At 39.4% G+C, this 25547-nt stretch overlaps 1 protein-coding gene across 1 annotated transcript in view; it reads left to right on the top strand.

Annotated features, from left to right (window-relative positions):
- Window positions 1–25547, top strand: part of LOC139750197 (integrin alpha-PS4-like) — a 154490-nt gene that overhangs the window by 113126 nt on the left and 15817 nt on the right. Inside the window, 7 exon segments of the mRNA XM_071664621.1 lie at window positions 6973–7105; window positions 9767–9986; window positions 10565–10728; window positions 17929–18019; window positions 22169–22255; window positions 22257–22274; window positions 24754–24908. Of these exon segments, the coding sequence (XP_071520722.1) occupies window positions 6973–7105; window positions 9767–9986; window positions 10565–10728; window positions 17929–18019; window positions 22169–22255; window positions 22257–22274; window positions 24754–24908 (868 nt within the window).

The raw sequence follows: 25547 nt of genomic DNA, 5'->3' as shown, positions 1-25547 counted from the left end.
TTGGAACAATGTATGTGACAGCTAGAGAGTGAACGTAAACAAATGAGGTCATTTCTTTGTCTTTTCTTCATGATACTTCTAATAGAGAAAACAGTGAACAAGAATCAAATATTTAATTGAAAACAACCTTAGCAGAAAGAAGGAATTCATTTCCCCCATCTTATTCCCCTGTCAGAAGTTATTCAGTGCATCATTCATATTCCCAGTGGGAGCTTACTTAGCATTGGACCAGGCCAGCATAAAGATGATACTACAATTTTCTGTTTTATATTGCTTCTGGATGCTGATCTATCACACTGGATTTTTTTCCACTCTGATGGAATTTCTGGACCATTCCAGCTGTTTAAGGGTTAATACTCTGTACTTGCTTCACTTATCTGTAATCCAGTACTTCAGAATTTTATAGGTAGTCTTAAGCAAGGCTCTCCAACTTGCAATTTGTGTATGTTGGCTCACTTTCCCTCTTGTATAGGTATGACTTTGGTTTTGCTCCTGAGAGCCAGTTGCTTGTGTGCCTTTGCTTCTAGCTAGATCACTCAATACACAGCAAGCTTCTGGATCACATAATTATTGTGTGACCATTGGCAACTCAAGGGTGTGCCATATTGATAATTGGTTCTTTCCTACTCCTCAAATCTTTGGAACTCTCAACCTTCTCATGTCATTCCTAATAACTATGACTTGGCACATTTTGAAATACAGTTTTTTCATCGCCTTCAAAATTCATAAATACTTTCCCTTGTTTAGTCTTTTTCTCTCATAATCCATAGTCTTTCATAATTATAATTACACATGACAGATAGAGACTGAGTGTGAGTGGATGTGGCCTTATTTGTCTTTTCCTGGTGCTTCCTTTCTTTCCACATCCAGCCCCACAGACCTTTCCATGGTTTACCCCAGACACTTCACATGCCCTGGTTCAATCCATTGACAGCACATTGACCTTGGTATACCACATCGTTCCATTTCACTCTATACCTTGCACATCTTTCACCCTCCTGTATGTTCAGGTCCCGATCAGCTCAAAATCTTTTCACACCATCCTTCCACATCCAATGTGGCCTCCTGCTTCTCCTTATTCCCTCCACCTCTGACACATATATCCTCTTTGTCATTTTTTTTGGGTCAATCTTTCCTCACTTATTCTCTCCATTTGTCCAAACCATTTCAACACACCCCCTTCTGTTCTCTCAAACACACTTTTTATGACCACAATCTCTCTTACCCTTTCATTACTTACTTGATCAAACCACCTCACACCACATATTGTTCTCAAACATTTTATTTCCAACACATCCACCCTTCTCTGCACAATCCTATCCATAGCCCATGCCTCGCAACCATATAAAATTGTTGGAACCACTATTCCTTCAAACATACCCATTTTTGCTCCGAGATAATGTTCTCGACTTCCACACATTCTTCAACGCTCCTAGAACCTTCGCCACCTCCCCCACCGTGTGACTCACTTCTGCTTCCATGGTTCCATCCACTGCTAAGTCCACTCCCAGATATCTAAAACACTTCACTTCCTCAAGTTTTTCTCCATGCAAACTTACCTCCCAATTAACTTGTCCCTCACGCCTACTGAACCTTGCTCTTATTCACGTTTAATCTCACACTTTACCAAACTCAGTCACCAGCTTCTGCAGTTTCTCATCTGAATCATCCACCAGCTCTGTATCATCAGCGAACAACGACTGACTCACTTCCCAAGCCCTCTCATCCAGAACAGACTACATACTTGCCCCTCTTTCCAAAACTCTTGCATTCACCTCCCTAACCACCACATCCATAAACATATTAAACAACCATGGAGGCATCATGCACCCCTGCCGCCAATCAACATTCACTGGGAACCAATCACTTTCTTCTCTTCCTACTTGTACACATACCTTACATCCTTGATAAAAACTTTTCACTGCTTTTAGCAACTTACCTCCCACATCATATACTCTTAAAACCTTCCACAAAGCATCTCTATCAGCTCTATCATATGCCTTCTCCAGATCCACAAATGCTACGTACAAATCCATGTTTTTCTAAGTATTTCTCACATACATTCTTCTAAGCAAACACCTGATCCACACATCTGAAACCACAGTGCTCTTCCCCAATCTAATGCTCTGTACATTCCTTCACCCTCTCAATCAATACCCTCCCATATAATTTCCCAGGACACTCAACAAACTTATACCTCTGTAGTTTGAACACTCACCTTTATCCCCTTTGCCTTTGTACAATGACACTATGCATGCATTCCACCTGTCCTTAGGAACTTCACCATGATCCATACATACATTGAACATCCTTACCAACCAATCAACAACAATGTCGCCCCCTTTTTTAATGAATTCCACTGCATTACCATCCAATCCTGCTGCCTTGCTGACTTTCATCTTCCGTAAAGCTTTCACTGCCTCTTCTCTGTTTACCAAACCATTCTCCCTGACCCTCTCACTTTGTGCACCACCCCAACCAAAACACCTTATATCTGCCCCTCTATCATCAAACACATTCAACAAACCTTTAAAATACTCACTCCATCTCCTTTTCGCTTCTTCACTACTTGTTATTACCTCCCCATTTGCCCCCTTCACTGATGTTCTCATTTGTTCTCTTGTCTTATGCACATTATTTACATCTTCCAAAACATTTTTTTATTCTCCCTAAGATTTAATGATATTCTTCTCACCCCAACTCTCATTTGCCCTCCTTTTCAACTCTTGCACCTTTCTCTTGACCTCCCACTGCTTTCTTTTATGCATCTCCCAGTCATTTGCACTACTTCCCTGTAAAAATGATCCAAACGCCTCTCTTTTCTTTTTCACTAATAATCTTACGTCAACCCACCACTCACTACCCTTTCTAATTTGGCCACCTCCCACCTTTCTCATTTCAGTTGCATCTTTTGCAGAAGCCATCACTGCTTCCCTAAATACATCCCATTCTTCCCCCACTCTGCTTATTTCATTTGCTCTCACTATTTGCCATTCTACACTCAATCTCTCCTGGTACTTCTTTACACAGGTCTCTTTTCCAAGCTTACTCTCACTGCTCTCTTCTCCTTAACATTCCCTCTTCTAATTCTGTTTCCCCTTTTAGAAATTTAAATAAAAGGGGAGGGAGGAGTTTCAAGCCCCCCACTCCTGCCCCCGTAGTTGCCTTCTATGTCACGTGGGGAATATGTGGGAAAGAATGGCCCAGCCCATCCACATACACATGTATATACATACAATTCTACACACGCACATATACATACCAATACATTTCAACGTATACATATATATACATACACAGACATATGCATATGTACACATGTACATAATTCATACTTGCTGCCTTTATTCATTCCCGTCGCCACCCTGCCACACATGAAATGACAGCCCCCTCCCCCTGCACGTGCGTGAGGTAGCACTAGGAAAAGACAACAAAGGGCGCATTCATTCACACTCAGTCTCTAGCTGTCACGCATTATGCACCGAAACCATAGATCCCTTTCCACGTCCAGGCCCCACAAAACTTTCCATGGTTTATGCCAGATGCTTCACAGCATGTCGACCCTGATATACCACATCGTTCCAATTCACTCTATTCCTTGCACGCCTTTCACGCTCCTGCATGTTCAGGCCCCGATCGCTCAAAATCTTTTTCACTCCATCCTTCCACCTCCAATTTGGTCTCCCACTTCTCCTCGTTTCCTCCACCTCAGACACATATATCCTCTTTGTCAATCTTTCCTCACTCATTCTCTCTATGTGACCAAAGCATTTCAATACACTCTCTTCTGCTCTCTCAACCACACTCTTTTTGTTACCTTACATCTCTCTTACCCGATCATTCCTTACTCGATCAAATCACCTTACACAACATATTGCCCTCAAACATTATATTATATTAAGTACAGAATTATATAATTAAATTATAATTCATCTTTGAATCAAAACCTTTTTTAGGTAAAAAAATACCATGAAATATTACTAGCAATTTTTTGTAATTTTCGCAGGGAAATAGATTTCCTTGAGAACCTCAGTATAAGGACTATTTTTTCCTCCAGAATATGAATATGGGGTTCGAACATTGTTTGCACATCTTTATGATTTATTGTATTTGATACAGTTGGGAAATTATATGGGAAGGTATTGATTGAGAAGGTAAAAGCATGTACAGAGCATCAGATTGGGGAAGAGCAGTGTGGTTTCAGAAGTGGTAGAGGATGTGTTGATCAGGTGTTTGCTTTGAAGAACGTGTGTGAGAAATACTTAGAAAAACAGATGGATTTGTATGTAGCATTTATGGATCTGGAGAAGGCATATGATAGAGCTGATAGAGATGCTTTGTGGAAGGTATTTAGAGTATATGGTGTGGGAGGTAAGTTGCTAGAAGCAGTGAATAGTTTTTATCGAGGGTGTAAGGCATGTGTACGAGTAGGAAGAGAGGAAAGTGATTGGTTCCCAGACATCACGCGGCAGGGGTGCGTGTTGTCTCCGTGGTTGTTTGATTTATGGATGGGGTTGTTTGGGACGTGAATGCAAGAGTTTTGGAGAGAGGGGCATGTATGCAGTCTGAGAGGGCTTGGGAAGTGATTCAGTTGTTCGCTGATGATACATCGCTGGTGGCTGAGTTGGGTGAGAAACTGCAAAAGTTGGTGACTGAGTTTGATAAAGAGTGTGAAAGAAGAAAGCTGAGAGTAAATGTGAATAAGAGCAAGATTATTAGTTTCCATGGGGTTGAGGGACAAGTTAATTGGGAGGTTAGTTTGAATGGAGAAAAACTGGAGGAAGTGAAGTGTTTTAGGTATCTGGGAGTGGATTTAGCAGCGGATGGAACCATGGAAGCGGAAGTTAGTCACAGGGTGGGGGAGGGGGTGAAGGTTCTGGGAGCATTGAAGAATATGTGGAAGGCAAGAACATTATCTCAGAGAGCAAAATGGGTATATTTGAGGGAATAGTGGTTCCAACAATGTTATATGGGTGTGAGGCATTGGCTATAGATAGGGTTGTGCGGAGGAGGATACATGTGTTGGAAATGAAATGTTTGAGGACAATATGTGGTGTGAAGTGGTTTGATTAAGTAATGAAAGGGTAAGAGAGATGTGTGGTAGTAAAAAGAGTGTGGTTAAGAGAGCAGAAAAGGGTTTATTGAAATGGTTTGGTCACATGGAGAGAATGAGTGAGGAAAGATTGACAAAGAGGATATATGTGTCAGAGGTGGAGGGAACAAGAAGTGGGAGACCAAATTGGAGGTGGAAGGATTTTTATATTACAGTTCTGAAAGAAAAAGTTTTTAGGGCTAAGAAAATATCCTGAACCTGCATTCTCTTTTCTCCCAGGGAAATATATATGTGTCAGAACCTCAGTGTAAAGAATATTTTTCATGCTGAATATGAAACTGGAGTTGAAATATTGTTTGGCTAAATTTATGAATTGTGATTAAGTTGTTTTACCATTACAATTTACAAACATTTAATGATATTTTTGCCTCTTATTTACTGGGTATCTATTGGTTAGAGAAGACATTATGAGATATTTTCCATGATTGTTTGAAGTATAGAAGTGTTTGAGTATGTTATATTTCAATTTTGAAACAAAGTCTTTCCAACCCCGTATTCTTTTTCTGGGGTTTCCAAAGAAACTATTATCCTCAGAATAATAACAAAACTTGCTTGTAAGAGGTCAGGGTATTCTTTAGATCCCTCCCCCCCTCTTTTTTTGTTGAACCTGTACTGTAATATAATGAAAGGCTTCTACACTTGAAATAATCATGGAAATATCTCATAATGCTTCCCTGAACTGAAAGATTCTCAAGAATAAAGAAGCGACTGTTAAGATTTTCTGTTTATAATTGTAACTTTTCACCCCAAGGTTCTTATTCAGTATGACAAGTGTTCCTGTTATGAAGGTTTTCAATGAAATCTATTAACCTCACAGAAACAGCAAAAATTGCAGGATATTTTCTAGAAAAAAGATAAAAAGTTTTAGAATTGATATGTAAAGTTTTAGAATTAATATGTAACATATTGAAATGCATCAGTACTTGAGATAATCATGGAACATATAATCCCTCTACATAGAGGCCAATGTATAATAAATATGAAAAGTGAGCTCAAAATAGTTGACAAATGTAATCACTTGAATGCATGATTTCAGGCTTGATTGACTCCTTAACAAAATTCATGAAAAATAATCCTTATACTGATATTTTAAAGTGAATTTATTTCCCTGAGAAGGTTATTAAGAAACTGCAGGGTGTTTTTGGCTCCAAAAACCTTTTTGTGGAAATATAACAGTTAAATGTATACTTTTTGTTTCAAAATTGAAATATAACAGTTAAATGTGTACTTTTTGTTTCAAAATTGAAATATAACAGTTAAATGTTTCTGTACTTGCAATAATCATATAATGCTCCTCCTTGTTGATAGATACCCAAGAATACTATAAATCGACTGGTATTTGTGCACTGTACTGTACAATACTTTTCATTCTACTGTGGCGCAGCTTGATATATCTGGCTTTTCTTTGTTTGTAGTGGGGCTGATCTGTTGTCTAGTCTCTTTTGATGTTCCCCATTTGATGCCTTCTAAATGTCATCTTAATTTGTTTTTTTGCTTCAAATTGCATCAGTCTCTTATGATGAAAATCCCACTGAATTCTTCACAGACAGCATGTTCCTTAGCCAGCTGAAAGACCTCCAGGATACCTTGCGTGTGCTTGATCATGCACGGATGGTTGTTATGTAGTCACTCTTCGATCTTGTATGATCTGTCTCCAGTCATGTTTAATCTTAGTCATTCATGCATGTACTTTCCTTAGTCATGTGTGGCCTTCACTTTATTATGCATGGTCCATTTTTGGTCATGAGTATGTACTTTATACCACATGTATTTACATTGCATCACATTTTTCCCTTGCTAGGCATTTTGATTTTCCTTTAACTATTTCCAATCATCATTATTATTTGGTGTGTCCACAGCACAGCCTAAGCTGGACCCAGGTATGGCATCAAGTCTTACATCTCGAGTGAGCATAGTAACGGGATGTGAACAGGATGGAGATGACACTTGTCTTGTTGATATGCACCTTGAGATGAGAATCCTTGAATATGGGTGAGTACTGGTGTTGTTAAGGTGTCAGTACTAATTCAAGTTGCTTTTTATTGACATAATGTATTGACGTAATTATAAATATATCAGTAATTATATGCTGCTGAAATGTTTTAAAATTCTTTACCATCCATATTTCTCTGCATTCCACCCTATAACATTACCCCATGAATATTGAGTAATGTGTACATTACCTTACCCAATTGTACCTTCTTGCCCCATTAGTCTCGTCCATGCAGTAGCACTCTACCCCTTCCACCCAAACCACTCTAAAACAAACCATGAACCCTCAGGTCGAAATAAAAAGCATACCCCTGCCTCACACTTTAGTATCCTATGTTCACAGATCCCCAACTCCCAACAAAAATAGCACTTGATAGAACACATTTACTCTGAAAGAACCCAACAAGCACAGAACAATCAACCTCCTAACTCACTCTTGAACTTATGAGCTGGACATCATTCATTGCTATGACACCACAAACCATTTCAGCATATCCCAAGTCTCTCTCTCTCTCTGTCTTTCCCCCCCCCGATGTCCATGATGCAGTTACCATAGAGAAGACACTAAGCACGACTGTTCAATTGCCCTGCAATTTCTGTACATACATGCATACATAACTTCACAACAGTATGGACCCACCTGTGGAAGTGGAATCACTAAGTAAAGATGCAAATGTAGGGTCGATACATGTATTGCAATAGTTTCATTCTACATGCAGTTCCAGTGTTCACTGCTACCCAAATCTCATATTGCAATGAGCTTTCTTATACCTATAGCATAGAATTCTTTGGACTCAACTTGTAACCAGACCATGACTTTTTCTGCAGCAGCACTATGATATGGACAATCTCAGGCTCATTACCAGATCAACTGCCGTATCATCCAATGTGATCCTGTGGTTAGCCACAGCCATCTCTTGAATACACAGTCCCACATTTGGGATATTCACTTTTTTAGGCTTACCTGGCCAGTGCATATCACTTTTACCTATCATTTTCTATCTTATTAACCCATTTGTACAACTATCAATGGTTCATGCAGGAGCCTCCATACTGTTGGTACATTTTGTATCAGAATTTAGTTGTCTTCACTTTAAGATCATAAATATCTTATTAAAGCATGACATTATTGCAGCAAGGGTATTGCCATATTCATTTACTACATAGTAAACAAACATGGCACTCCACATGGAGAGGTTGGTTACCATGTGCTTGAAAGGGTAACAACATTTTCCTGGAAGCACCACATCTGTCTATCTAACTATATTTCTGATGCCTATTCCCTCGGGAACTCCCGTTAAGGGATGGCCATGGCAAAAGAATCTCCACTTATGCCTGTCCTTACATGCCTCCCTCACTTACACTATTCCACGTATTTTTCCACCATTTCTCTCCCTCCAGTATTCCTCCACCCTCTTTGCCCATGTCATGGGTGGTCTTTCACTTTCCCCAATCCCTTTCATTTTACTATTACACACTCTCCTTGTAAACTCTGTTTTGCATTCTTTTTACATGCCCAAACCACCACAAAGTATTACATTTCACCCATTCTAACACTCCACAATTCATTCCCTGCCATACTACATCTCTCATACACCCCATCATTTTTTCTTCATTCCATCTAGTCACAGCACAAGCCCTTCTCAAATAGCTCTTTTCTACAGCCTGGATTGTTGACCTCTGTGACTCATTCTATGTCCATGTTTTGGCAGCATATTCAACAATATTCTACTCTCATTTCCTTTAATGATAATCATATTCAGCTTCCACAGAATCAGTATCACTGTCGTTAGTGCTTCAGAGACAGTGACTGATTTGTTAGGCCAAGCGCACACAGTTACATTTCAACTTAGCTGAAAGTAGAGATTGAACATGCTTGGGAAGGACAGGGTTGGACCTTCTCTCTCAGTGTAACATTAGTAATTGTATCAGTGGGATTTTTTCTTGATGTTGATTATAGCTGTTAGTGCCATAAAGGATCCTGGTTGCCAACACCGCACACTTTCAAATTTAATTAAGGACAAGAAGAAGCAACCCTTATATAATACAGTTGTAGTAGTTATGTTGGGCACTTAAAAGTATGTTTTCAGAATATAAAGGGCTAATTATTTGTAGGTTTCCTAATTGTTATCTAGACTGCATTCCCTCATTTTAAGTATGAAGTTGTGGTAGTTCTCCCTCATGTTTTCTTTGGTGCCCTGTAGTTGTAGGTATTTGTCTCTCATTTACTGCCAAGTATATAAAATCAGTTTTGAATTATGGGAGGCTTTACTCTGTACTTACATTATACATGAGAAAGACAGACACTTGGAATACATATGTCAGAATGTGTCTCCATCTAGTCTGTTTTAGATTATACATGAGAAAGACAGACACTTGGAATACATATGTCAGAATGTGTCTCCATCTAGTCTGTTTCATGCAACAAGGAGGTGAGATTAACTTTTAGTTAGCTAGTGCAATGAATCTCCATATGGAAGGAGTCAAGTCAGCATTACTCTTGTTGGTGCTGTCTTTGTGACCTGTCATTTGAGAAGTATACGATTATTTTGGTGCATAGCTGGTCTTCATGTTTTATGGGTGTCCTGCATGTCATTGGTGCACCCAGTTTCCAAAAACATGATTTTGCATTCTTTGATTTTTTTTTTTCTTTATACCCAGAGCTGGAAAGAAGTTTGTAATTGGTGAAGGAATCAAACCGGTCCTGGAAGTAGTGGTTTACAACATAGGAGAACCAGTTTTTCTGCCAAACATGACTGTTACAGTGAAACCACCCTTGGAGCTCGAATTACCTACATCACATAATTGTGAATTTTCAAGTGTAGTTAATCGCTCTTCTCTTGTGTGTCACCTAGCCAACCCAATTCTAAAGGATGGAGAGGTTAGTTCATTTTCATAAGTTGAAAGTCTTCAGTGAGAAAAATTACGATTATTCACTTTGAAACACTGCAGCAGAATTATGATGTGATAGTTACTACTAGTAGATCTACATAAATGGAAAAAATTCAATCAGATTGTTATTTTAGATATGTATTTAGCATCAGATTAGATGGTGGGGTGTTTGAAAGTACTGATGGTGATCACTATTCTCTCAAATTATTCTTATTATGTCCACTATCATAAAGAAAATGTGTTGATGTGCTCCACCACTTTTCTTGTTACATATAACCACTAGGTTCAGTTAAAGGATGTTCTCCATTGTTTTTTAAGGGGTCTTTCTACTAAAATGTATTCCCTTCTTAGAGAGGTCAATAAATAAATACAAACTAATGAAAGAAATTAGGCAAGTTATTATTACATATATACAAAGAATATGATGTTAGAAATAACTTTTATATGGATGGAGCCTCTAAAATAATGTTATACCTGTCAATGTGTTATGTGTTAGAAAATTGGTCTGTAGCTTATAATTATTTTTGATTACTTAGAATAATGTTTTTGACAAAATTACCTCTTCAGGACAAAGTGGAGGTGGTACTGGATCCGAGGCAGCTGACAGATCACTCAAGGAATGGAGTTGTAGATGTGCAAGTATCAGGGGAGGGGCAGGAGATCCGTCCTGAGGACAACATATTCTTCCAAGAACTTCAGTTTGCAGCACATGCCTCTTTAAAACTGCATGGGTGAGCTAAAATCTACTGATGCATAAGTTTGTTAGTTATCCACGATGTAGTTAGGTGCTACAGATGAAATGTGTAATATACTTACTGTTTTTGATATCAACTTTTATTTAAAAACAAGTTGTGGACTGAGATTTTTCAGTCAAAAGTCCATAGGAAATTGGCAAATTTTACTTAAAAAACCTAATTCTATGGGTTAAGAATCAGACATTTAGATTTAACATGTCCACATGTCATGGCAAGAGGGAGGCAGCATCTAGTCAGTAATAACTGCAGCAGCTTTATCTGTTAAACATCTGTTTACAAAAAGTTCCATATGTAAATCACAAAGACTTTTTTAATTATTGAATATTTATTAAGAGTAATGTAAAAAATTTCTCATGAAAGGTACTGAAATTTCAAAAGTACTTCAACAATAAGATAGCCAAGACATTCTATATAGCTGAGATTGGTTTTGTTCTAAGGTTGTAGAAACTATACATTATTTATTTTCACTTTGTCGCTGTCTCCCGCGTTAGCAAGTAGCACAAGGAAACAGACGAAAGAATGACCCAACCCACCTACATACACATGTATATATATATATATACACACACAGACATATACATATGTACACATGTACATAATTCATACTGTCTGCCCTTATTCATTCCCATTGCCACCCCGCCACACATGAAATAACAACCCCCTCCCCCCGCATGTGCGCGAGGTAGCCCTAGGAAAAGACAACAAAGGCCACATTCATTCACACTCAGTCTCTAGCTGTCATGTAATAATGCACCAAAACCACAGCTCCCTTTCCACATCCAGTCCTCACAGAACTTTCCATGGTTTACCCCAGATGCTTCACATGCCCTGGTTCAATCCATTGACAGCATGTCGACCACGGTATACCACATCGTTCCAATTCACTCTATTCCTTTCACGCCTTTCACCCTCCTGCATGTTCAGGCCCCAATCACTCAAAATCTTTTTCACTCCATCTTTCCACCTCCAATTTGGTCTCCCACTTCTCCTCGTTCCCTCCACCTCTGACATATATCCTCTATGTCAATCTTTCCTCACTCATTCTTTCCATGTGACCAAACCATTTCAAAACACCCTCTTCTGCTCTCTCAACCACACTCTTTTTATTACCACACATCTCTCTTACCCTATTATTACTTACTCAATCAAACCACCTCACACCACATCTTGTCCTCAAGCATCTCATTTCCAGCACATCCACTCTCCTCTGCACAACTCTATCTATAGCCCACGCATTGCAACTATATAACATTATTGGAACCACTATTCCTTCAAACATACCCATTTTTGCTTTCCGAGATAATGTTCTCGACTTCCACACATTCTTCAACGCTCCCAGAACTTTTGCCCCCTCTCCCACCCAGTGATTCACTTCCGCTTCCATGGTCCCATCCACTGCCAAATCCACTCCCAGATATCTAAAACACTTCACTTCCTCCAGTTTTTCTCCATTCAAACTTACCTCCCAAGTGACTTGTCCCTCAACCCTACTGTACCTAATAACCTTGCTCTTATTCATATTTACTCTCAGCTTTCTTCTTTCACACACTTTACCAGACTCAGTTTCTCACACGAATCAGCCACTATACAACATACTAAAACAATAATCTGACCTGTGCTCTGGGAATAAAAGCCTAAAATGAGAAATGGGGCTATAGTTGACATTTTGTACTTTAGTGATGTAGTGAGCAAGAAAAACTAATTGATCTGCCCAGTATGAATTATGTAAATTAGTTCTTCTTTTGTTAACTAGTCATTTATCACATCTGTTTCTTCAGACTTGTTGTGAGTTGATGGTTCAACTGTAGGTTTTTTCAGTCACCTGTATTTTACTTTTCTGCATGATTTTAAGATATGTGAACTCTGTGGCTTAAAACAGAACTTCCAGTTGCATTTTGAATTTTTGACAATTTAATAGAAAATAACCTGACCTATTCAAAACTGTTTCTGTTTACAGCTGAGGCCAGTGAGCAAGGGTGATTAGGATGGATTTACTCTTTAAGAAGAGTAAACCCATTTTCTACCCTCTAGGAATTTTGCATGAAGCACTGCTCACCTCTGTCTCCTTTAAAGGAACAAAACTTGCTTCATAAACTCAAATCTAGATGTAGCAAACACAAAAACAATTCTAACTATCTAACTATATCTCTGATGCGTGTTCCCACCTGGAACTCTCTCAAGGAGTTGGCCACAGCAATAAAGTCTTCATAACTAATGAAAGCCATTGCCACTTCTTAGCCTTTAGTCCTTCACCCTTAACGGGCCACTGGCAGAGGGCATCTATTGCAGTGTTTGCTGAGGTTCCTATCTAATGTTCCTACGTACTACATTTACCTAATGCTCACCCCCAATGTTTCTACCCACTACGTCTACCTAATGCTCCTGCCTAAATGTTCCTATCTACTACTTTTATCTATTACTCCTATCATTTTTCCAAAAGGCAGGGCTAGCACATAGTGCTCACTGTAGGAAAATCTCGTTACGAAGAATGAGCTGTGTGGTTTGAGTGTCATCAAGTGTTATGTATGACAAGGAGATTTTGTATGTTATGGACAGTCTTCCAGTAGTACATGTGTGGGTGAGACAGAAAGGAAAGTTCAGCTTGACAAACACTGAAGTGCTGGCTCACTACATGGCCATCACTAGCCCTCCCAATACCCAGGGAAGTTGTACTGGTAATATACCTCTATTGTCGTTGGCTGCCTGCCAGCTACTACCTAACACAAAATCAGTTTATTTTCCCAAACCCCAGACTGTCCTAGGGAGTGCATGAGGGCTTAAAAGAGAAGGAAGTTTGGGAAGGAAATTGAAAGCAGACTTAGCTATTCCTGTAATGTGGGGTTTCCAAGAAAGAGTGGATGTTACAGTAATACCAACTATGTTCATTGAGTCAAGAGGTGGAATTACAGAACCGTCAAAGGAAAAGATGAGAGTTGTGAGAAATTCTTGGTAGAGAGATGGGTGAAAATTGGGTCTTGGAGGCATTAAACTTACAAGATTGTGTGTACCCCACAGAGATATCTTTTCCAAGTCTGAGTGTATTGAGGAAGCTGTGTCAAGACAAAATGCAGATCAAGTGAGAGAAGAGGGAGCAGAATTGAAGGATGTGGATGAATGCATCGCTGAGTCGTCAGCATATGAGTGCATTGGATTATTTGTGGAGAGGAAATTGTTGAAAAAAAGGAAAAGTGGAGGGGACAGGACAGAACCTTGAGGGACACTGCTGTTGATGGAGAAAAGGAGGAAGGCTCCACAGAGAGAGATTGGTCAGAGATGAAAGTGAGGGAGGGAAGCCAGAATAGGGGAGCTAAGAGATGAGACCTTCATGCCACACCGTGTCAGAAGCCTTGGATATGTCAAAGACAACAGTCCAAAATTTCCCAGTTCAAACAGAATTGTCTACAGTCAATCTTAGGGTTCCATGTTCAAATCCAAAAAATTTTGCACCTTTGAAAACGTTTTAGTATAAACTCCCCCCCACACCTGCATTTAATGTTTAATCATGTATCTCTTCCTTCTAAGAACAATTACTATTGGGCAACTGTGGAATTGGATTTGAGATAACCACGTACATAGTTTCAGTAAATACCATCTTAGGCATATGTTTGAATGATTATAACAAGAAAAAATATTATACAAATCACAATGAAACAGTCCAAAATCAACATTAATATTACTTGCTTAAGAATCTGGTTCCTAGGTGACCATGATTCCAAAAGGATGTCTAATTCCTTAGAGTTTGAGCACACATTTGCATGTGATAGCTGTACTATACTAGCACCACAAGAGATAAGCAGCTACAGGGGCTGCTTTGCTAAGTTCTCTTAAATCTCAAGATCCTATGATCACTCTACACCACTCGCTTAAGATACTCTGTAGTTCACTGTTCAGTAAAACACCATTATCATTCACTTTGTTGTCTAGATAGCTTGTGACCCATGTGTGATAAGTGAAGCTTTAAGCATGCCTATCTGAGTAAAACATTAGAGGAGTTTCAGCAAATGTAAAGTAATGAGAAAGACAGCCTCATTGTGTTTATTATCTAGCAAGAAATGAGCTTTTAGATTCTGTGTGTGAGAAGAACTTTGAATTGACATTATCCCTAACCAGAGCCCCATATTAGGAGACAAACTGTCTGCTGGCAAATATCAGAATTGCTTTCGAGTACATGGATAAGAAAACATTTAGCAAGCTATATGTATGCTACATAGTGCCAAAACTAGAACGTGCTTCTCAGATTTGGTTTGCACATAAAGAAATGCAAAGAACTTATAGAGAAGGACCAGAGGAGAACAGCAAAGATGTTTCCATCATTAAGAAAGTTATGTTACAGGGAAAGACTAGAAGTGGGTAATTTTACCCACCTTAGAAGACAGAAGAGTGAGAGGTCACCTGGTCATTACAACCTATAAGTTTTTAATAGAAATAGATGATGTGGAAAGCGAACAGATCTTAAAGAGATGGATAAATAGAGCAGAGGGCCTAACATGAAATTAAGTGGGAAACTTGTCAAAAGAATGTAAAGAAATACTTTTAAAGTATGAGGGTAGTAGATAGATGGAACAGAATGAATGAGGACATGGTTAAAACAAACGGCATACATAAATGTAAGAGGTTGTGTGATAGAGAATGTTTAAGAGATAGGGCCCCATGAGTGTGAAAACTACCTCCTCATACAGTGCAAATTGTTAATTACAAACAAGTAATTACAAAGCAGGGCATGAGTGTCAGGATGTTTGCCACATGCAGAATTGAGCTCGTGACATAGTCATGCTCCATTACAAGAAACAGAGGCAAACTGTTGTTTATGAATGGTGATCCAGTCTCACAGGGCAGAAGGGTTTACCTACAGGTAGTATTGGGTACAATATTATTTCCAACATGATGTGCGAAGGAGATGGAGCGAGTATTTTGAAGGTTTGTTGAATGTGTTTGATGATAGAGTGGCAGATGTGGGTTGTCTTGGTCGAGGTGGTGTGCAGAGTGAGAGGGTTAGGGAAAATGATTTGGTAAACAGAGAAGAGGTAGTAAAAGCTTTACGGAAGATGAAAGCCGGCAAAGCAGCAGGTTTGGATGGCATTGCAGTGGAATTTATTAAAAAAGGGGGTGACTGTATTGTTGACTGGTTGGTAAGGTTATTTAACGTATGTATGATTCATGGTGAGGTGCCTGAGGATTGGCGGAATGCTTGCATAGTGCCATTGTACAAAGGCAAAGGGGATAAGAGTGAGTGCTCAAATTACAGAGGTATAAGTTTGTTGAGTATTCCTGGTAAATTATATGGGAGGGTATTGATTGAGAGGGTGAAGAGGTACAGAGCATCAGATTGGGGAAGAGCAGTGTGGTTTCAGAAGTGGTAGAGGATGTGTGGATCAGGTGTTTGCTTTGAAGAATGTACGCGAGAAATACTTAGAAAAACAAATGGATTTGTATGTAGCATTTATGGATCTGGAGAAGGCATATGAGAGAGTTGATAGAGATGCTCTGTGGAAGGTATTAAGAATATATGGTGTGGGAGGCAAGTTGTTAGAAGCAGTGAAAAGTTTTTATCGAGGATGTAAGGCATGTGTACATGTAGGAAGAGAGGAAAGTGATTGGTTCTCAGTGAATGTAGGTTTGCGGCAGGGGTGTGTGATGTCTCCATGGTTGTTTAATTTGTTTATGGATGGGGTTGTTAGGGAGGTGAATGCAAGAGTTTTGGAAAGAGGGGCAAGTATGCAGTCTGTTGTGGATGAGAGAGCTTGGGAAGTGAGTCAGTTGTTGTTCGCTGATGATACAGCGCTGGTGGCTGATTCATGTAAGAAACTGCAGAAGCTGGTGACTGAGTTTGGTAAAGTGTGTGAAAGAAGAAAGTTAAGAGTAAATGTGAATAAGAGAAAGGGTATTAGGTACAGTAGGGTTGAGGGTCAAGTCAATTGGGAGGTAAGTTTGAATGGAGAAAAGCTGGAGCAAGTGAAGTGTTTTAGATATCTGGGAGTGGATCTGGCAGCGGATGGAACCATGGAAGCGGAAGTGAATCATAGGGTGGGGGAGGGGGCGAAAATTCTGGGAGCCTTGAAGAATGTTTGGAAGTTGAGAACATTATCTCGGAAAGCAAAAATGGGTATGTTTGAAGGAATAGTGGTTCCAACAATGTTGTATGGTTGCGAGGCGTGGGCTATGGATAGAGTTGTGCGCAGGAGGGTGGATGTGCTGGAAATGAGATGTTTGAGGACAATATGTGGTGTGAGGTGGTTTGATCGAGTAAGTAATGTAAGGGTGAGAGAGATGTGTGGAAATAAAAAGAGTGTGGTTGAGAGAGCAGAAGAGGGTGTTTTGAAATGGTTTGGTCACATGGAGAGAATGAGTGGGGAAAGATTGACCAAGAGGATATATGTGTCAGAGGTGGAGGGAACGAGGAGAAGTGGGAGACCAAATTGGAGGTGGAAAGATGGAGTGAAAATGATTTTGAGTGATCGGGGCCTGAACATGCAGGAGGGTGAAAGGCGTGCAAGGAATAGAGTGAATTGGAACGATGTGGTATTACAAGGTCGACGTGCTGTCAGTGGATTGAACCAGGGCATGTGAAGCGTCTGGGGTAAACCATGCAAACGTGTGGGGCCTGGATGTGGAAAGGGAGCTGTGGTTTCGGTGCATTATTACATGACAGCGAGAGACTGAGTGTGAACGAATGGGGCCTTTGGTGTTTTTCCTAGCGCTACCTTGCACACATGAGGGGGGAGGGGGTTGTTATTCCACGTGTGGCGAGGTGGCGATGGGAACAAATAAAGGCAGACAGTATGAATTATGTACATGTGTATATATGCATATGTCTGTGTGTGTATATATATGTATACATTGAGATGTATAGGTATGTATATTGTGCATGTGTGGACATGTATGTATATACATGTGTATGTGGGCGGGTTGAGCCATTCTTTCGTCTGTTTCCTTGTGCTACCTCGCTAACGCGGGAGACAGCGACAAAGTAAAATAATCATGATAATATAATATTATTTCCAAGATAACAAAGCAATTGTCTCTCTTTTTTGCCACTTGGCTAACCCTTTCATTAAGTCATGAGTAAAGAATATGTTGTTTTTTACCAGTTATATTCAGAATTTTATTATTACCCACTTTATCTAAAATACTAACAACAGGAACACCCTATCTATAATATTTTGTGTTATTCTTCAGGTACTCAAAGGAGGAACAGGTTTTGTATCAGCGTCTGGGGGATGATAAGATCAACACAACAGTTATGCCGCGTTTCATTCACAGTTTATCTGTAAGTAATTAGAAATGAAATATTTTGATGCTGCAGTAAAATAAATATTTGTTTTAGTTTTTTAAAAGAAAACCCTCTATCATTTAAGGATAATGTATTTTTCAAGGATGTTAAGACAACCACATCAGAAATATTAGGAGTTCACCTTGCAGTGATGTCTTAATCATCTATTTTATTGTTTAAAAAAAAAAAGATCCACAAATGTACCACACTATCATAAAAATCATGACACCCTTACTTTTCTCATTCTCTCCTCAGGGCCTTTTCATCCACATTTTACTATTCATTCACTTTAAGATTCTATAATTTTCCCTGGGAATGTTGAAGAATAGGATCTTGCCTTCCACGAATTCTTCAACGTTCCCAGAACCTTCGCCCCTCCCCCACCTTGTGACTCACTTTCACGTCCATAGTTCCTTCCACTGCTAAGTCCCATCCCAGATATCTAAAACACTGGAGGAAGTTAAGTGCTTTAGATATCTAGGAGTGGACTTAGCAGTGGATGGAACCATGGAAGCAGAAGTGAGTCACAGGGTGGGGGAGGGGGTGAAGGTTCTGGGAGTGTTGGAAGAAAGTGTGGAAGGCGAGAACGTTATCTTGGAGAGCAAAAATGGGTATGTCTGAAGGAATAGTGCTTCCAGCAATGTTATGTGGTTGCGAGGTGTAGGCTATAGATAGGGTTGTGCGGAGAGAGGCAGATGTGATGAAAATGAAATGTTTGAGGAAATTATTTGGTGTGAGGTGGTTTGATCGAGCAAATAATGAAAGGGTAAGAGAGATGTGTGGTAATAAGAAGAGTGTGGTTGAGAGAGCAGAAGAGGGTGTACTGAAATGGTTTGGTCACATGGTTCCATCCACTGCTAAATCCACTCCCAGATATCTAAAACACTTCACTTCCTCCAGTTTTTCTCCATTCAAACTTACCTCCCAGTTGACTTGCTCTTATTCACATTTACTCTCAGCTTTCTTCTTTCACACAATTTACCAAACTCAGTCATCAGCTTCTGCAGTTTCTCACCCGAATCAGCCACCAGCACTGTATCATCAGCGAACAACAACTGACTTACATCCCAAGCCCTCTCATCCACAAGATACTGCATAGTTGCCCCTCTCTCCAAAACTCTTGCATTCACCTTCCTAACAACCCCATCCATAAACAAATTAAACAACCATGGAGACATCACGCACCCCAGCCGCAAACCGACATTCACTGAGAACCAATCACTTTCCTCTCTTTCTACTCGTACACATGCCTTACATCCTCAATAAAAACTTTTCACTGTTTCTAGCAACTTGCCTCCCACACCATATACTCTTAAATACCTTCCACAGAGCATCTCTATCAACTCTTATCATATGCCTTCTCCAGGTCCATAAATGCTACATACAAATCCATCTGTTTTTCTTAGTATTTCTCACATACATTCTTCAAAGCAATATATTTATTTGTTTATTATACTTTGTTGCTGTCTCCCACGTTAGCAAGGTAGCGCAAGGAAACAGACGAAAGTGGCCAACCCACCCACATGCACATGTATATACATACACGTCCACACACGCACATATACATACCTATACATCTCAACGTATACATACACATACAGACATATACACATGTACATAATTCATACTGTCTGCCCTTATTCATTCCCGTCACCACCCCGCCACAAATGAAATGAAAACCCACTCCCCCCACATGTGCGTGAGGTAGCGCTAGGAAAAGACAACAAAGGTCACATTCGTTCACAATCAGTCTCTAGCAGCTTTCACGTATAATGCACCGAAACCACAGCTCCCTTTCCACATCCAGGCCCCACAACACTTTCCATGGTTTACCCCTAAAGCTTCACATGCCCTGGTTCAATCCATTGACAGCACGTCGACCCCGGTATACCACATCGTTCCAATTCACACTATTTCTTGCATGCCTTTCACCCTCGTGCATGTTCAGGCCCCAATCACTCAAAATCTTTTTCACTCCATCTTTCCACCTCCAATTTGGTCTCCCACTTCTCCTCGTTCCCTCCACCTCTGACACATATATCCTCTTTGTCAATCTTTCCTCACTCATTCTCTCCATGTGACAAAACCATTTCAAAACACCCACTTCTGCTCTCTCAACCACACTCTTTTTATTACCACACATCTCTCTTACCCTTTCATTACTTGCTCAATCAAACCACCTCACACCACGTATTGTCTTTAAACATCTCATTTCCAGCACATCCTCCCTCCTCTGCACAACTCTATCTATAGCCCATGCCTCACAACCATATAACATTGTTGGAACCACTATTCCTTCAAACATACCCATTTTTGCTTTCCAAGATAGCGTTCTCGACTTCCACACATCTTTCAACGCTCTCAGAACTTTCGCCCCCTCCCCCACCTTATGATTCACTTCCGCTTCCATGGTTCCATCTGCTACCAAATCCACTCCCAGATATCTAAAACACTTCACTTCCTCCAGTTTTTCTCCATTCAAACTTACCTCCCAATTGACTTGTCCTTCAACCCTACTGTACCTAATAACCTTGCTCTTATTCACATTTACTCTCAACTTTCTTCTTTCACACACTTTACCAAACTCAGTCACCAGCTTCTGCAGTTTCTCACCCGAATCAGCCACCAGCGATGTATCATCAGCGAACAATAACTGACTCACTTCCCAAGAGACTGCATACTTGCCCCTCTTTCCAAAACTCTTGCATTCACCTCCCTAACAACCCCATCCATAAACAAATTAAACAACCATGGAGACATCATGCAACCCAGCCGCAAACCAACATTCACTGAGAACCAATCACTTTCCTCTCTTCCTACACGTACACATGCCTTACATCCTTGATAAAAACTTTTCACTGCTTCTAACAACTTACCTCCCACACCATATATTCTTAATACCTTCCACAGAGCATCTCTGTCAGCTCTATCAAATGCCTTCTCAAGATCCATAAATGCTACATACAAATCCATTCGCTTTTCTAAGTATTTCTCACATACATTTTTCAAAGCAAACACCTGATCCATACATCCTCCACCACTTCTGAAACCACGCTGCTCTTCCCCAATCTTATGCTCTGTACATGCCTTCACCCTCTCAATCAATACCCTCCCATATAATTTCCCAGGAATACTCAACAAACTTATACCTCTGTAATTTGAGCACTCACTCTTATCCCCTTTGCCTTTGTACAGTGGTACTATGCAAGCATTCCGCCAGTCCTTAGGTACCTCACCATGAGTCATACATACATTAAATATCCTTACCAACCAGTCAACAATACAGTCACCCCCTTTTTTAATAAATTCCACCGCAATACCATCCAAACCTGCTGCCTTGCCGGCTTTCATCTTCCGCAAAGCTTTTACTACCTCTTCTCTGTTTACCACGTGTGTCTGCATATATGTTTTCCTTTATCTGTTTCCTGGTGCTACTTCAATAACACAGGAAACAGCAATCAAGTATGAAAAAAATATTCGTTGGGGGTGGGGGATCTGTGAGTAGAGATTACAGGTGTTAAGGCAGGGGTAAGCTTTTTATTTCTACTTGAAGGGTTGGTGCAAGGTTATAGAGTGGTTTGGGTAGGAGGGATCTAGTGTTGTTGCATAGAATTGGGTCCCAAGTGTATTGAGATGGACTTGTATTGGGAGGATCTTTGTTTCATTGTGAAGGTGACGAATGTTGTTAATTGCTAGGCAACTAGCAATTGCTGTTTTGTGTAGTTTGTAGCATTATTATATTTGCTTTTGAGATGGTGGAAGACCAGACAAGTGAGGCATAGTTTAAAATAGAGCAAATGAATTGTATGTATAGAAAGTAGAGGAATTATTTTTTTGTCCAGATCTGGTGCCAGTTAGTGTTTTGAGGGCCTTTAATTTGTGTTATTGGTTTGGGATTGAATATCATGTGTGTCGTATGTAACACAAAATGGTTGGAATTTTGCTTTGTTTGAGAAGCTGTTGATTTAAGGTGAGCTGGATTCATGTCTGTCTGGGTTAAAAGAATGATAGAAAATTTCTTTGGAGATAATGACACATATATTGATATTTGTGTTTGGTGGATTGAATGATACTATACTAAAGAGATATGACTAAGATTATTTAGAGCAAATCTGTGACATCTCATTTGAAAATTATTTATTGCAGGTACTGAAGAATGGGTCAACACCTCTGGAACAAGTGGAGCTAATGATACACATTCCATTCAGCTTCACAGATGGGCAGAACTTTGTGAAAGATATATGCCCCAGAGGTAAGTTATAGGATAAACTATAACAATTTGGAAGATAACCTCAACGTAGATGGTAACTATTGGAGAAGAGGGATTTGCTATTAATGAGATAGTACTAAATATTATACCAATGAAAAACTAAAGTATACATGTACAAGAAATATGAAATACTGTAATATACATTCTTTACATTAAATTGTTAATAAAAACAGAAAATAACAAACTTTAAATCCTGGTGCAGTCTTCTTGCCATGAGAAATGTACATTCTCCAAGGCAGGTTAAAAATCTGCTTAGGAGAATAACTGCCTCCTTGATAATGGTTTTGAAGGTTCTTGGGAACTTTTTGGCTAGAACATCATCAGCAGAAGCAGCCTCTCCAGACATTTTGATATTAAGATAATTGTGGTTTTCCCTAAAATTCACTTACCCACCAGGACATGCTTGAAATTATCCACTGCTTCTTCGATTACCAAGTCATTATATGTACTTTGTGCCATTGTATGTATCACAAGCATGCTGAAGGGAAGATTTCCATGACTTTGGTGTTCAATCCATGTGCTCAGCATTCATTCCATTCTCTCCATAATTAAACTCCAGGTATAGGAAGTCTTAGATGCACTTATTATTGTTTCAATCTTGGCACTCTCCTTGATCTTCTTTGCACTATCATGAATAGTCCATAGATTCCATAAGCTGAAGGGCATGCTTAGTATCAGATGCTTATTCACCTCTCTTAACTCTGAGCAAATCCATCTTAGCCTCATTGGTGATGGTCTTACCCTTCTTAGCAACACTGTTATCTGAGAACTTTAGAGACACTTCGGTAGTGTGATGCAAGAGGCAAAATACATGCAGCATACAGTATATTGCAGCACACAATTTGTAGCACTCCAAGACTGTGGACTGTATCCATGCCATGTGTACAGGCACTTCTCGCATGTCACTGGCCATAACACCATGCTCTCCAGCCCAATGATGATTGTGCCATTCCTAACTTAAAGCCCATGTAAATTAAAAAAAATGTGTAAATGGATTGTGTGCTATATTTGAAAATTATGTAAATCAAACACATGAAAATTGAGAGGTTCCTGTATTTTAATGGTACTTTTTCAATGGTAATTAATGAAATGTTTATTAAGCTATAAATGTTGCAGGTTTATGTAGAAAGCTCCATGATTTTGTAGATATTTACAATTGAAAGTGTCAAATACAAATATCTGTTGAAATAAACACATCAGACTGCTTCATATTCAGTTTTCCAACATATATTATTTTTTAGAATGTTCATCATTGGTATTATAAGGAAGAGAACTAAAGAATTGTAAAGGTAAATGATGTTGATAATGTTTTGAAGCTACCTTTTTGTGGTCATAATCTGCTTACTATGACTTGCAAGAGAAGTGTGTGGAATGTGGGAGTTGAGCAAGTGAGAAAGAATAGTGACTGGTGAGGTAAAAGCACTAATGAAAGAAAAAAAGAGGAATATGGGTGGTTCTTACAGGGAGGAGTGTGGTTGATTGGGAGATGTACAAGAGAAAGCAACAAAAGGTCAAGAGGAAGGTGCAGGGGCTGAAAATAGGGCATATCAGGTGTGTGCTTTGAAGAAAGTGACAGAAATACTTAGAAAAATGGATGGATTTGTATGTGGCAGTTATGGATCAGGAGAAGGCATATGATAGGGTTGATAGAGATGCTTTATGGAAGGTCTTAAGAGTATGGGAGGTAAGCTGCTAGAAACAGCGAGAAGTTTTCATCAAGGGTGTAAAGCATGTGTGTAAGTAGGAAGAGAGGAGAGTGATTGGTTCCTAGTGAAGGTTGGTCTACAGCAGGGGTGTGTGATGTCCCCATGGTTATTTAATTTGTTTATGGATGGAGTGTTTAGAGGTAAATGCAAGAGTTTTGGATAGAGGGGCAAATATGCAGTCTGTTGTGGATGAGAGGGCCTGGGAAGCGAGTCAGTTGTTGTTTGCCAATAATACAGCACTGGTGGCTGATTCAAGTGAGAAACTGCAGAAGTTGGTGACTGAGTTTGGAAAAGTGGGTGAAAGGATAAAGTTGAGAGTGAATGTGAATAAGAACAAGGTTATTAGGTTCAGCAGGGTTGAGGGACAAGTTAGCTGGGGAGGACTTAGCTGCAAATGGAAACATAGAAGTGGAAGTGAGTTGTAGCGTGGGGGAGAGGACAAAGGTTCTGGGAATGATGAAGAATGTATGGAAAGAGAGAATGTTATCTCAGATAGTGAAAATGGGTATGTTTGAAGGAAAAGTAGTTCCAACAATATTATATGGTTGTGAGGCATGGGCCATAGATAGTGAATGTAGACTGCATACTGAATTTTAGATTCTTATGATAGTGTAGAAAGTTCTAAAGGTGGGGCCCCACAAGTGGAAAAGTCCCTTTCCATACAGTACAGTTAGGAATTTGCCTTTTCACACTTATATCTTGTATATGAAATCCATCTTAATGAGACTAATTATCATTTGGATTCTCTTTTCCAGACTAATTTTATTCGTCAGCCATTCATGTGCAACCTGATTAATGGATCATACTCTGTTGACACCACTGAAAATGGAGATGGTGTCAGTGATGTTGGTTCTGTAAATTTCAACACAACAGGGATCTTTGATACCACTTCAAATCCTAATCCACCTAAGTAAGTAGCTAAAACTGCAAGAGTACAGTAATGAAATTATTTGTATGCTGATTATAGACTTTGACTACAATGAGAATGCTGCTTTTGATAATAAGTGTTGAAATTACAGCAAAAAGTAAATTTATAGTGATGCTCTTTGGAAGTTGGAAGAATAATGATATAGAGGTGAATGGGTATTAATGGCAAATTATTAATGTGGATAATCATGGTAAAGATGGATGAGTTATATGAACAGTGAAAATAGTTGCTTTGCACAGCAGTGGTTGTGATGGTTACAGATGATGAAGACAGACATAAGAGTGAAGTGATTTGTAATGGAGATATGTATATGTTGTGGACATTGATAATGAAAATGAATAAATGTTATAGATATTCCTGTGGAGATGGATAAGTATCTCTTTGCATCTTTATATACAAGTTTCTTACTTAACTTCACCTTGTCCTCTGGTTCCTCTATCCCTAGATCTCTCACAAATTACTGTCCACTTTGTTGATCTCTCTTAAAAACATAAAAGTTGTGATCAGGTCACCCCTCAGTCATCTTTCTTCCAAGGTAGTTAAATTTAAAGCCTCTAGCCTTTCTCTTAAGCATAGTTCTCTTGATTTTGGTACAATCATTATTGCCTTCCTCTGGACCTT

This window comes from Panulirus ornatus, chromosome 9, assembly GCF_036320965.1.
Source record: "Panulirus ornatus isolate Po-2019 chromosome 9, ASM3632096v1, whole genome shotgun sequence".
NCBI lineage: Eukaryota > Metazoa > Arthropoda > Malacostraca > Decapoda > Palinuridae > Panulirus > Panulirus ornatus.
This window is presented reverse-complemented; position numbering and strand designations above follow the sequence as displayed.